Raw genomic sequence first — 14,785 nt, 5'->3', positions numbered from 1 at the left:
GTCTCTTCCTGCTGTTAGCAAGTTTAAAGAACATAAATTGAGATAAATGTGGAAAATAAAATTTGCTGACTCTACATAAGTAGACAAGACATTGGAGCATAATTATGCTATTTGGCCCATTAAGTCTGTTCAACCTGTTAATATTTTTCCCTTTCAAACCCATCCTTCTCCCCCTCCCTATAACTTTCGACACCACTTCTAATCAAGAACCTATCAATCTTTACCTTAGAAAAACCCAATATTTTGGCCTCCACTAATTCCACAGATATCCCACCCTTTGGCTAAATAAATTCTTCCTCATCTCCATTCTCAAGGTATTCATTTTATTCTGAAGCTGTGACCCTAAACTCTCCCACTGCTGGAAGCATCCTCTCCACATCTACTCTAACTAGGTCTTTTATTATGCAGTAGGTGTCAATGAAATCGCCCCTCATCTTTCTAAACTCTAGCGAGTACCGGCCAAGAGCTATCCTCGTTTGTTAACATCTCCAAAGCTATGGTCTCCTCACTGGAAGGTACACAGTGGAACAATTATTGGACTTGCTAATGAATACAACGGGGGAAAGAATTAAGCTGTGTTGTGGGACTTTTGCTATGCACTCTCTCCATCTGTGCATGAGGGAAAGGAGAGATAGAAACATAGAAAATAGGTGCAGGAGTAGGCCATTCGGCTCTTCGAGCCTGCACTGCCATTCGATATGATCATGGCTGATCATCCAACTCAGTATCCCATCCCTGCCTTCTCTCCATACCCCTTGATCCCTTTAGCCACAAGGGCCACATCTAATTCCCTCTTAAATATAGCCAATGAACTGGCCTCAACTACTTTCTGCGGCAGAGAATTCCACAGATTCACCACTCTCTGTAAAAAATGATTTTCTCATCTCGGTCCTAAAAGACTTCCCTCTTATCCTTAAACTGTGACCCCTAGTTCTGGACTTCCCCAACATCGGGAATAATCTTCCTGCATCGAGCCTGTCCAACCCCTTAAGAATTTTGTAAGTTTCTATAAGATCCCCCCTCAATCTTCTAAATTCTAGCGAGTACAAGCTGAGTCTATCCAGTCTTTCTTCATATGAAAGTCCTGCCGTCCCAGGAACCAGTCTGGTGAACCTTCTCTGTACTCCCTCTATGGCAAGAATGTATTTCCTCAGATTAGGAGACCAAAACTGTACGCAATACTCCAGATGTGTGGTCTCACCAAAACCCTGTACAACTGCAGTAGAACCTCCCTGCTCTTATACTCAAATTATTTTGCTATGAATGCTAACATACCATTTGCTTTCTTCACTGCCTGCTGCACCTGCATTCCTACTTTCAATGACTGGTGTACCATGACACCCAGGTCTCATTGCCTCCCCTTTTCCTAATCGGCCACCATTCAGATTTAAAGTCTTCCTTCCTGTTTTTGCCACCAAAGTGGGTAACCTCACATTTATCCACATTATACTGCATCTGCCATGCATTTGCCCACTCACCCAACCTATCCAAGTCACCTTGCAGCCTCCTAGCATCCTCCTCACAGCTAACGCTGCCCCCCAGCTTCGTGTCATCCACAAACTTGGAGATGTTGCATTCAATTCCCTCATCCAGATCATTAATATATATTGTAAATACCTGGGGTCACAGCACTGAGCCTTGCGGTACCCCACTAGTAACTGCCTGCCATACTGAAAAGGACCCGTTTACTCCTACTCTTTGCTTCCTGTCTGCCAGCCAGTTCTCTATCCACATCAATACTGAACCCCCAATGCCATGTGCTTTAAGTTTGTATACTAATCTCTTATGTGGGAACTTGTCGAAAGCCTTCTGTAAGTCCAGATATAACACATCCACTGGTTCTCCCTTATCCACTCTACTAGTTACATCCTCAAAAAATTCTATAAGATTTCTCAGACCTGATTTACCTTTCATAAATCCATGCTGACTTTGTCCAATGAATTCACCACTTTCCAAATGTGCTGCTATCCCATCTTTAATAACTGACTCCAGAATTTTACCTACCACCGATGTTAGACTAACTGGTCTGTAATTCCCTGTTTTCTCTCTCCCTCCCTTTTAAAAAAGTGGGGTTACATTAGCTACCCTCCAATCCTCAGGAACTACTCCAGAATCTAACGAGTTTTGAAAAATGATGACTAATGCATCCACTATTTCTGCGGCTACTTCCTTAAGTACTCTGGGATGCAACTTATCTGGCCCTGGGGATTTATCGGCCTTTAATCCATTCAATTTACCTAACACCACTTCCCGGCTAATCTGCATTTCACTCAGTTCTTCCATCTCATTTGACCCCCGGTCCCTTGCTATTTCCGGCAGATTATTTATGTCTTCCTTAGTGAAGACTGAACCAAAGTAGTTATTCAATTGGTCTGCCATGTCCTTGTTCCCCATGATCAATTCGCCTGTTTCTGACTACAATGGACCTACATTTGTTTTAACTAATCTTTTTCTCTTCACATATCTATAAAAACCTTTGCAGTCAGTTTTTATGTTCCCTGCCAGTTTTCTTTCATAATCTATTTTCCCTTTCCTAATTAAGCCTTTTGTCCTCCTCTGCTGGACTCTGAATTTCTCCAAGTCCTCCGGTAGGCTGCTTTTTCTCTCAAAGTCACCTTTCTTTAAGTTCAGGACCCTTGTTTCTGAATTAACAATGTCACTCTCCATCCTAATGAAGAACTCAACCATATTATGATCACTCTTGCCCAAGGGGCCACGCACAACAAGACTGCAAACTAACCCTTCCTCGTTATTCAATACCCAGTCTAGAATAGCCTGCTCTCTCGTTGGTTCCTCTACAGGTTGGTTTAGAAATCTATCCCGCATACATTCCAAGAAATCCTCTTCCTCAGCACCCCTACCAATTTGATTCACCCAATCTATATGTAGATTGAAGTCACCCATTATAATTGTTTTACCTTTGTTGCACGCATTTCTAATTTCCTGTTTGATGCCATCCCCAACTCCACTACTACTGTTAGGTGGCCTGTACACAACTCCCATTAGTGTTTTCTGCCCCTTAGTGTTTCGCAGCTCTACCCATATTGATTCCACATCCTCCAAGCTAATGTCCTTCCTTTCTATTGCGTTAATCTCCTCTCTAACCAGCAACGCTACCCCGCCTCCTTTTCCTTTCTATCTATCCCTCCTGAATATTGAATATCCCTGGATGTTCAGCTCCCAGGCTTGGTCACCCTGGAGCCATGTCTCCGTGATCCCAACTATATCATATTCATTAATAACTATCTGCACATTCAACTCATCCACCTTATTTCGAATGCTCCTTGCATTAAGATACAAAGCCTTCAGGCGTGTCTTTACAACACTCTTACCCCTTATACAATTATGTTGAAAAGTGGCCCTTTTTGATTTTTGCCCTGGATTTGTCTGCCTGCCACTTTTACTTTTCACCTTGCTACCTATTGCTTCTACCCTCATTTTACACCCCTCTGCCTCTCTGCTCTTGCACCCATCCCCCTGCCACATTAGTTTAAATCCTCCCCGACAGCACAAGCAAACACTCCCCCAAGGACATTGGTTCCATTCCAGTCCAGGTGCCGACCGTCCTGTTTGTACTGGTCCCACCTCCCCCAGAACTGGTTCCAATGCCCATAGAAATTTGAATCCCTCCCCCTTGCACCATTTTTCAAGCCACGTATTCATCTGCAATATCCTCCTATTTCTACTCTGACTAGCCCGTGGCACTGGTAGTCAGAGTAGAAATAATCTCTGGTACTCCAGAGATTATTACCTTTGAGGTCCTACTTTTAAGTTTATCTCCTAGCTCCCAAATTCACCTTGTAGGACCTCATCCCTTTTTTTACCTATATCGTTGGTGCCAATATGCACCACGACAACTGGCTGTTCACCCTCCCCCTCCAGAATGTTCTGCAGCCGTTCAGTGACATCCCTGACCCTTGCACCAGGGAGGCAACATACCATCCTGGAGTCTTGTTTACGGCCGCAGAAACACCTATCTATTCCCCTTACAATTGAATCCCCTATTACTATTGCCCTTCCACTCTTTTTTCTCCCCTCCTGTGCCGCAGAGCCACCCATGGTGCCATGAACTTGGCTGCTGCTGCCTTCTCCTGATGAGCCATCTCCCCCAACAGTATCCAAAATGGTATACCTGTTTAGGAGGGAGATGACCGCAGGGGACTCCTGCACTACCTGCTTACTGCTATGCTGGCTATTGGCCACCCGTTCCCTTTCTGTCCTCTTACCTTTTACCTACGGTGTGACCAACTCACTGTACGTGCTATTCACGACTTTCTCAGCATTGTGAATGCTCCAGTATGAATCCAACCGCAGCTCCAATCGTTCAATGCGGTCTGCCAGGAGTTGCAGCTGTACACACTTCCTGCAAACATAGTCACCAGGGACACCGACCATATCCCTGATCTCCCACATGTTGCAGGCTGAGCAAACCACGGGGCCAATCTCCACTGACATAGTTTACTCCCAAATTAACTCAACTCCCTCACACTATAAAAATCTTTATCCTTTAAACTGCACCTTTACTAATAAATACTGTACCCTTAACTCACTCACTGAACCCTTAACTCACGGAACCCTTAACTCACGGAACCCTTAACTCACGGAACCCTTAACCTACGGAACCCTTAACCCGCGGAACCCTTAACCGCGCCCTTAACTCGGAACCCTTAACTCGCAGAACCCTTAACTCGCAGAACCCTTAACTCGCAGAACCCTTAACTCGCAGAACCCTTAACTCGCAGAACCCTTAACTCGCAGAACCCTTAACCCGCAGAACCCTCCTCTCAGAACCAACTTAACTCCCTGGGCCTCTGTGAAAGCAGAACCCTTACGCGCAGAACCCTTAACCACGCAGAACCCTTAACCCAGTAACCCCTAACCCTCAGAACCCTAACCCGCAGAACCCTTAACCCGCTGATTAACTCACAGAACCCTAACCCACAGAACCCTTAACCTGAAAGCAGAAATGCAAACCTGGGGTTGCACCCAATCAGCTGCTTCCTCTGGTCCTCTTCCACCAATCAGAGGCTTCCACCAGACCCCTTCTCTGGAAGTGAGATGGAACGCTGCAAATTTGGTAACTCCTCCTCTCACCAACGGCTCCCTGGGCCTCTGATTGAGGACTGTCTTTAATTGGCGAACTTAAGATCATGAGGGGGAATAGGCAGGGTAAACGCCCAGTCTTTTATCCAGAGTAGGGTCGTCAAGAACCAGAGGACATAGGTTTATGGTGAGATGGAAAAGATTTAATAGGAACTTGAGGGGCAACTTTTTCCACACAAAGAGCAGTGGGTATATGGAATGAGCTGTCAGAGGAGGTAGTTGAACATTTAAAATAATTTTGATAGGAAAGGTTTAGAAGGATATGGGCCAAATGCAGGCAGTTGGGACTAGTGCAGATGAGGCATGTTGGTTGGCATGGGAAGGTTGGGCCAAATGGCCTGTTTCCAGACTTTGATTTTAATGATTCGATAAATAACATGTTTCATTTTCTTTTTTAGCTCCAGTTTTATGGCATCGCTGTGCACACTTCTTATAACCTCTTCACAGACTGTGACTTCCCAGACGGGTTTAACCTTTTCGTCTTCATCTACATCATCACTATTATTATTTTGTTCACCAACTTTTATTATAAAACATACATCCAGAAAAAGACAAAAACAGCATAAATCCTGCACAGACTATTAATTCTCTGAACTATCTGTAACAATGTCCTCATGTCAATTGCAAATGTTCAATTTTTTTTAGTGTGTGGGTGGCGTATTAGATAAGATTTTGTATTTTAAGATCCATTCTTCATTATTGCAGAAAATAGCCTTGTTGATTATTTGCTGCTCCAGTCCGGTATATCAAAAGATATGTGTTATTTGGATTTCCTGTTTGCAAACTCACAACAACCACCTTTATCGCTGCTAAGCATGTTTTTTTTTTTCAAACATTTTTTACGAAAGCTAATTGGATTTTTTTGTACTCTAATGGACTGAGTCTTCCGATTCCTGAAATCGCTCTCTGCACGGTCCATAATGACTTTCCTATGCCAGCAGAAGCCTGCACATCCACATTTGCTTTGCTGCCCTTACTCAGGTACAATGCTCTCCATAATGTTTGGGAAAAAGACCCATCATTTATTTATTTGCCTCTGTACACCACAATTTGAGATTTGTAATAGAAAAAAATCACATGTGGTTAAAGTGCATATTGTCAGATTTTAATAAAGGCCATTTTTATACATTTTGGGTTCACCATGTAGAAATTACAGCAGTGTTTATACATTGTCCCCCCATTTCAGGGCACCATAATGTTTGGGACACAGCAATGTCATGTAAATGAAAGTAGTCATGTTTAGTATTTTGTTGCATATCTTTTGCATCCATCAGCAGTTGTATCATCAATGAAGATAAATGAGTCAGTACCTTCAGCAGCCATGCACACGCCCAGGCCATAACACCCCCACCACCGTGTTTCACAGATGAGGTGTTATACTTTGGATCTTGGGCAGTTCCTTTTCTCCTCCATTCTTTGCTCTATCCATCACTGATATAAGTTCATCTTCATCTTATCTGTCCCCAAGAACTTTTTCGAGACTGTGGTTTCTCTTTTGAAGTACTTCTTGGCAAACTATAACCTAGCCATCCTATTTTTGTGGTTAACCAGTGGTTTGCATCTTGTAGTGTAGCCTCTGCATTTCTGTTGATGAAGTCTTCTGTGGACATTGGTCATCGACAAATCCACACCTGACTCCTGAAGAGTGTTTCTGCTCTGTCAGACAGGTGTTTGGGGATTTTTCTTTATTTATAGAGAGAATTCTTCTGTTATCAGCTGTAGAGGTCTTCCTTGGCCTGTCAGTCCCATTGCGATTAGTAAACTCACCAGTGCTCTCTTCTTAATGATGTTCCAGACAGTTGATTTTGGTAAGCCTATGGTTCGGCTGATGTCCTTAACAGTTTTATTCTTGTTTCTCAGTCCCATAATGGCTTCTTTGACTTTCATTGGCACAACTTTGGTCCTCATGTTGATAAACAGCAATAAAAGTTTCCAAAGGTGATGGAAAGACTGGAGGAAAGACTAGGTGCTGAGATATCTCTTATACCTGCATTAAGGAGGCATTTAAGCACACCTGAGCAATTACAAACACCTGCAAAGTCATGTATCCCAAACATTATGGTGCCCTGAAATTGGGAGGAAATTTCTACATGGTGAAACCAAAATGTATAGAAATACCCTTTCATAAAATCTAACAATGTGCACTTTAACCACATGTGATTTTTTTTTTTTTAATTACAAAACTCAAATTGTGGAGTACAAGGGCAAATAAATAAATGATGAGTCTTTATCCCAAACATTATGGAGGGCACTGTGGTTGCACTGAAAAAAACTCTCGCATCTACCTTCGTAATGGCTCAAAATTAAACCATAGAAGTAGAGGGGCAGCAGAGTGAGGTAAATGAGGCATTTCATTTGGCCAACACTGAATAATTAGAATTCTGCTGCAGCTGCCAGGTGATGTATTCGGTGAATTGCACTTTTTAATGCAAATCTCAAATTCCTGTTGGTGTTCACAGATTATTTATCATTCCTGCTAAATTTCAACCCATTAATTTATCTATTAAACTAATTGTGAGTGCCCATGACTGGGAGAAAATCTTTACTGTTCCTTCCCCAAATGCACACGGATCAGTTGCAATTGTAATAGAGTTTAGCTATTAATTATCTTTTTGTGCAACTTATTTTTGTTTGTATTCTTACAGCTTTTATGTAAAGGTCTCTTCTGATGTAGTTTTGAGGAGCAAATTACAACACAAAAGCAGGTTAATGTGCGACAAGTAATTTTATTATTTATATATTTTGTCTTTATCTTTCCACAATTATCTTTGGCCAAGTTAAAAGATCACGTGCCCAAACATTGCACTGAAGAACCTTTTTTTTGCATTTGTATGGTCTTTTACTATTGAGCAAATATGCCTTTCCATTGCAAAGGAAATGTCTATAATTTCACCAGAAAACTGCCAAAATCAAAATTCTTGCTTCTCAATACCTTGCTTGAACAGATTGTTTTTGTATTGGAGCGAATGTGGTGTTTCAGGAACAGATAATGTAGACTTTAATGTTCACTTGTAGCTTTTCAAATAAGGTAACATAGGTGGTCGGTCCATAACCAAATACATGGATCCAAGTGTGGTGAATTCTAATTTGGGTGCATGCTTAAAAACCCTTGTTGGGTTAAGCACAAGTCCCTATTGCACTGAGTTGCTTTTGTAGTAATGCTTTTAAATGTACATCTCATTGCATAGGTTTTTGAGAAGGAATGACACTGGTAGAGAACAACCAAACAAATAATCATTTCCCCCTGAAATTATGGATGTTGCTTTGGAATTTCAATAATGGCTGAATATTGAAATATCTACACACTCTTTGTTGAGTGCAGTCCTCAGTTCTTTTTGACTGTGGTTTTAACTGAGAATGGCATTTTCTAAAAAAAAAAATCAGCAGTGTTCCATTCTTAATATTGTTATTAAGCAAAATAAGTGATTATCTTGCCCAAGTGCACCTGTGGTTTTTTCACTGTGGTTTAAAAAAAAGTGTACTGTGAAAATTCCACTTGCAGTTGATGAGGCAAGCCATAAAACTTAATGAAACTTTCAGTTACATTCTCATTCCCAAAGTAAAAATATGTGCTCGTCATTGTGATTTGGTCTCTGCTGAGCTTTGTGTGCTCAACTTTGATAGTGTTAGTGGGCAACTTTGGTAGTAGCCAGTGGTGTCATTGCCTCCAGGACCATGATCAAAGCAAAAATTGAGATTTTCTACTGAAAATATCTTTCTTTGCCTCTCTGGATGTATCTTCCACTCTGCAATCATTTCTGTGCCACTAAAACTGGCTAAGTATTAATTCATGAACTTCCCATTATTTTCATTTGCCTTGTCAAGATCACTTCAATTGCTACTTAGTCAAGACCTGCCAACATCAACATTGCTGTCCTCCAGGCCAAACCACAAATTCTGTTCTCAATAAGATTACTTTTTCCATTTTTTGTAATCAGTCTGTCTGCACCTCAACATTAACATGGCTTTACTAACTTCTCGCTTTATCTTTTCAGGATGGCTAAATGGTTTGCGGCTTTTCTATTATTCTCTCGTTTGTGCATGTCCAGAATTCTATTGACTTTAGTAAATCTCTTCAAGGTGTGGCCCTTCCTTGTTCCAAATTGACAGAAGGATTAGACAGGAGTCAAAAGGGAAAACAATATTTTCACCCAGTGGATAGTGGTGGCGTTGCAGAACTCGGATCCTGAAAAGTTAGTAGAAGGAGAAACCTTCTCTACATGGAAAAAGTACTTTCTAGTGCCCTTGAAGGGCAATGAACTACTGCACTGGAAGGTGGAATTAGGTCCTGTTTTTTTATTTTATTTTTTTTTATCCACAGAAGCACAATAAAGTGAATGGACTCCTCTGTCATAAATTCTCTGGAATGAGGCAAAGGGATAGAATTACACTTTTTGCTTTATTTTATGATCTATCAATTGGTTTTACTATTCATCCCCATCAATTAAAGCTGGAAAATATGTTTCTGTCACCTCACTGCTGCAAATTCCTGCATAATGTTTACTTTTCCCAACTAAATTTTTTGTAAAAAGTGGCAACATAGGGAGAATCAGCCAAAGTTCCTGCTCATGGCTTCTATTTCTAGCAAGTGACCAGTGGAGAGGACTGTGTAAATACCAAGTAAGAATGAGGTTGAAATGGACTCTGGCACTTGTCTCTTCCCAATTTTTAAATACCTCCAACATGTTTGGATGACAATCAGATGCAAGTTTGGTGAAATATGAGCAAGCAACCAATGACTTCCTCAAAAGAAAGGAATGATTCAAAATTGTTTAAAAACCCAGTTATGATCCATCTTCCTCTCAAAAGGACCTCTTGTAGCCTTTGTCCAAAGACACTTTAAAGATCAGCTACGATTGGTGTGTTGTAGAAAGGAACTGCGGATGCTGGTTTAAACTGAACATGGTCACAAAATGCTGGAGTAACTCAGCGGGACAGGCAGCATCACTGGAGAAAAGGAATGGGTGATGTTTCGGGACAAGAAGGGTCCCGACCCGAAACGTCACCCATTCCTTCTATCCAGAGATGCTGCCTGTCCTGTTGAGTTACTCCAGCATTTTGTGTCGATTAAAGATCGGTGTGTGTTGTTCACAGAGTGAAACTCAAGGAATAATGGGATAGGGTGCCAGGAGGTATTTATTTAAATGAAATTTAGATGACTAAATGCAAAGTGAAGTCTGTCTAGTTTTATGCCTTGGATTTTGCTTATGAAAGGGCTTCACAAGCCTTGATTTTTTTATGTAGCAAGTAAAGCATCGCCCTTTCAATGTACGTGCCTTGTAACAACTAGGCATTTGCAAATTTATTTAATGGAATTTAAACTAGTTGGTTGAAGGGACATGAGGAGAATATTTTTCATGCAGTGAATGACAGAGGTCTGGAACATTACATGAGTGGATGGTGGAGACAGAGACCCCACCACCTGCTCAGTCCATTTCAGTACAACTCATAGCTCTTTAAGTGGTGGAGGATAAGAGATCAAGTAGAGCTGTTCTTTATTGACAGGCACAGATCTCATTCAGTGTTGTAATCTTTTTATGGTTCTACTTTGATCATTCACTGGACGTTATTTGCATAACTTGATAGATAGATAGATAGATAGATAGATACATAGACAATAGGTGCAGGAGTAGGCCATTCGGCCTTTCGAACCAACACCACCATTCAATGTGATCATGGCTGATCATCCACAATCAGTACCGCGTTCCTGCCTTCCCCCCATAACCCTTGATTCCGCTTGCCCTAAGAGCGCTATCTAACTCTCTTTTGAATACATCCTGTGAATTTGCCTCCACAGCCTTCTGAGGCAGAGAATTCCACAAATTCACAACTCTCTGTATGGAAAAAGCTTTTCCTCATCTTAGTTCTAAATGGCCCACCCCTTATTCTTAAACTGTGGCCCTGGTTCTGGATTCCCCCAACATTGGGAACATGTTTCCTGCATCTAGCATGTTCAATCCTGGAATAATTTAAATGTTTCTATAAAATCTCCTCTCATCCTTCTAATTTCCAGTGAAAACAAGCCCATTCTTTCATCATATGACAGTCATGCCACCCTGGGAATTTACCTCGTGGACCTATGCTGCACTTTCTCAATAGCAAGAATGCCTTTCCTCAAATTAGCTGGAAAGCCACAAAACCCAGTAACATGCCGAGTTCACAAATGAAGACCACTGTTAAAATGAAGGACCCAACGACAGTAGCTTTTAAACAGATTTATGCAACAAAATTGAAAGAGCAATTTTTTTAAACCTGTCTTTATATATATATATATATATATATATATATATATATATATATATATATACTGACCTTATCACCGTTTGCAGCATTGTTAAAAAATCTTATTTAAATTTGAGCAATGGAATTTTTTTTGGATCATTACCATAAGATAATAACCAAGAAAATGTTATGGCATGGAAAATGAATGCTGCTCAGTTAACAATGCACTAAAGGAGTGATACACAATTGGATGCCTTATGAATGTTGTGTTATTTATTTAGGTGTTGCTCAATGCACCTTCACATTAGCCTGAAAATGCCAAACTACGAGGCTAGTCATTTTTATAAGCACTAATGTATTGTTTCATGAACCAGATATCTGGTTGAAATGTCATTTGTTTTCTTTTTGCTTCCATTCTGCTTTTTTCCCCATTCCCCTCGCCAGTAAACACACGTAGAATAATCCGTCCTTCCGATACTGCATGCTGCTGAGGCACGTTGCTGCACCAAAGCAACCTATGCATTTCATTAGCACATAATTGAGATTGTAAACTATTGTGTTTCTGCAGTACCTTATACTATTTTAAGGTCACTCCTAATGAAGGATGTATTATATATTTGGCCTTGTGTAAGCTAAGAAGAATGCATTATGACCCTAACAGCCAAAGGAATCATTCACCATTTGCTCATGCTACTCAGAAATAGTATGCATTAAAGTTGGTTCTGTTTATCGTAAGGGATTATGAATGTTTATTTGAGAAGCTGAAATACTACTGAACTCTGCCAGAACTTGGAGCAAGGCCTGGAATCCCTGGTGAGATAACTGAGTTATAATCCTGTGTTTAGCATATGTATTATGTTAGTCTGGATCTGTTGTACAGCATGATACATCTGCAATAGGTCAAGAATTTGACGCTTAGCAATAGATAAGTGATGCCTTGAATTTGTAATGTTTGAACAGCATTGAGCTTGGTATATCCAAGAACTTTTATGAATGTCGGTTACAAATCCTCCAGACATATTCTGTTGAATGAGCAAAAATATTGAAACCAGTTATTTTTTAAAATATAATTTCACCAAAATGTAACAATATTGTGAGGCATCAGAATCTAATAATTGTATGAAGTACTTGTTAACTTCAAAGGTTGCACTTGAAGAAAATGTTTTTTGTAAATACTGATCATGTTAATGTTGCATGGCTGGTAGCAAACATCTTTTTTTTCCCCAATTTTGCCTTTACTTCTTGTGCTCTTAAGTAATATACACAAGTAAGAGACCACAGTGGCCTTTCCCATTGTTATTGTAACTCCTTGGCTGGTTAATATGAATGAAAAATTGAATTTAATTAGGATTTATTACTTGCCACTTCTGTTTTTTTTATTGTTTGGACATTTTGAATACATCCTCATTTTATGTGATTTTTTTAAAACTCCACTTAGATTAAGGTTTATAATTCAGTGAAAGCCTAAATATGGGTTACATTGAAACCCTTTGTCTTTTAGGTATGTCATGCTGTTTGCTAATATTTCGCAACTGTTTTGTTTAAGTGGCTTATTATGTTTCCAATTTTTTCAGTAAAAGCTAATGATTCACTCACGATTAGTCCTGTGATGCTTATGTGTGTGGTTTGATACGATGCCTTCTTATCAGCTATGTTTAGTTAATAGCTCTAATCGAGAAGTAGTGGGCTCACATTCTTATGCACAAAAATTTAAGCTGGGAGTGAGAGTTGAGGAAGTGCTGCTAATAGCACTGTTTTAAATTTGAGGTTCTTTCTGCTCTCTCAACTAGTTTTGTTTAGCGTAGCTTAGAGATATAGCATGGAAACAGGCCCACTGACCTGCAATCCCCACACATTAATACTACCCTATGCACACCAGGGACAATTTTACATGTTATACAAAGCCAATTACCCTCCAATCCTGGGAGGAAATCGAAGATCTCGGAGAAAACCCACGCAGGTCACGGAGAATGTACAAACTACGTACAGACAAGCACCCGTAGTCAGGATTGAACCCGGGTCTCTGGCACTGTAAGGCAGTAGCACCGTGCTGCCCGTCTGAAAAGATCTGATGGTACTGGGGAGTTATCCTCAGTGTTCCGTTTAATAAATTGTTACTTAATAAATACTTTCAAAAAAGCAATTTTTACTTTCTGGGAGGTTGCTCGGTGTAGATCAACTGCTTATATTAGAACAGTGATGACACTTCAGTAAATGCCTAAGATATAAAATATTGAGGGCATCTTATGGAGTGTAAATGTGGTTTTATCTTAAGTAATATTCAATGTAACAGACAACAATGGTCTCTCCCGTTTTATTGTAACCCTTTTCTTTATTTTCATTGTTATTTTCATTCACTTTCTGGAATTCCAACTCTCTTATGTAAACAAATTTGACTTAAGATGGTGGCAGCAATATTCAATACCTATATTGTCCATTAGACGTTGCAGCATTTTATTAGCATTTAGATTACTGCATGAATAATAATTGAAGCAAAAAACTGCAGATACTAGGAATCTGAAATAAAAGCAACATGCTGGACATTTTCAGCAGATCAATCAGGATCTATGAAGAGTGAAACAGTGAACATGTCAAGTCAATGAAAAAGAGGAGAAAATAGGTGTATTTTAAGTTGCAGAGAGATGTGGGAAGATTAATGCATAATGCATGGTATAAATGCAGGAATAGCAAGATGGATTCAACAGTGGCTGAATGGGAGAAGCCAGAGGGTAATGGTGGATGGCTGTTTATCGGGTTGGAGGCAGGTGACTAGTGGGGTGCCTCAGGGATCTGTGTTGGGTCCTTTGTTGTTTGTCATGTACATCGATGATCTGGATGAAGGTGTGGTAAATTGGATTAGTAAGTATGCAGATGATACCAAGATAGGGGGTGTTGTGGATAATGAAGAGGATTTCCAAAGTCTACAGAGTGATTTAGGCCATTTGGAAAAATGGGCTGAAAGATGGCAGATGGAGTTTAATGCTGATAAATGTGAGGTGCTACACCTTGGCAGGACAAATCAAAATAGGACGTACAGGGTAAATGGTAGGGAATTGAAGAATACAGTTGAACAGAGGGATCTGGGTATAACCGTGCATAGTTCCTTGAAGGTGGAATCTCATATAGATAGGGTGGTAAAGAAAGCTTTTGGTATGCTAGCCTTTATAAATCAGAGCATTGAGTATAGAAGCTGGGATGTAATGTTAAAATTGTACAAGGCATTGGTGAGACCAAATCTGGAGTATGGTGTACAATTTTGGTCGTCGCCCAATTATAGGAAGGATGTCAACAAAATAGAGAGAGTACAGAGGAGATTTACTAGAATGTTGCCTGGGTTTCAACAACTAAGTTACAGAGATAGGTTGAATAAGTTAGGTCTTTATTCTCTGGAGCGCAGAAGGTTAAGGGGGGACCTGATAGAGGTCTTTAAAATGATGAGAGGGATAGACAGAGTTGATGT

General features: G+C 40.3%; 1 protein-coding gene across 1 annotated transcript in view; it reads left to right on the top strand.

Moving 5' to 3' along the window:
* Nucleotides 1–12,920, top strand: part of LOC129700868 (elongation of very long chain fatty acids protein 4-like) — a 54,733-nt gene extending 41,813 nt beyond the window's left edge. Inside the window, exon 8 of the mRNA XM_055641634.1 lies at nucleotides 5,502–12,920. Coding sequence (XP_055497609.1) covers nucleotides 5,502–5,669 — 168 coding nt within the window. The 3' untranslated portion in view covers nucleotides 5,670–12,920. The remainder of the gene's footprint in view (nucleotides 1–5,501) is intronic.
* The last annotated feature ends 1,865 nt before the right edge of the window (nucleotides 12,921–14,785 follow it).

The sequence above is a fragment of the Leucoraja erinacea genome, chromosome 10 (genome assembly GCF_028641065.1).
Source record: "Leucoraja erinacea ecotype New England chromosome 10, Leri_hhj_1, whole genome shotgun sequence".
NCBI classification, from domain to species: Eukaryota; Metazoa; Chordata; class Chondrichthyes; order Rajiformes; family Rajidae; genus Leucoraja; species Leucoraja erinaceus.
The sequence above is the reverse complement of the archived record's forward strand: the minus strand, read 5'-3'. Positions and strand labels throughout refer to the sequence as shown.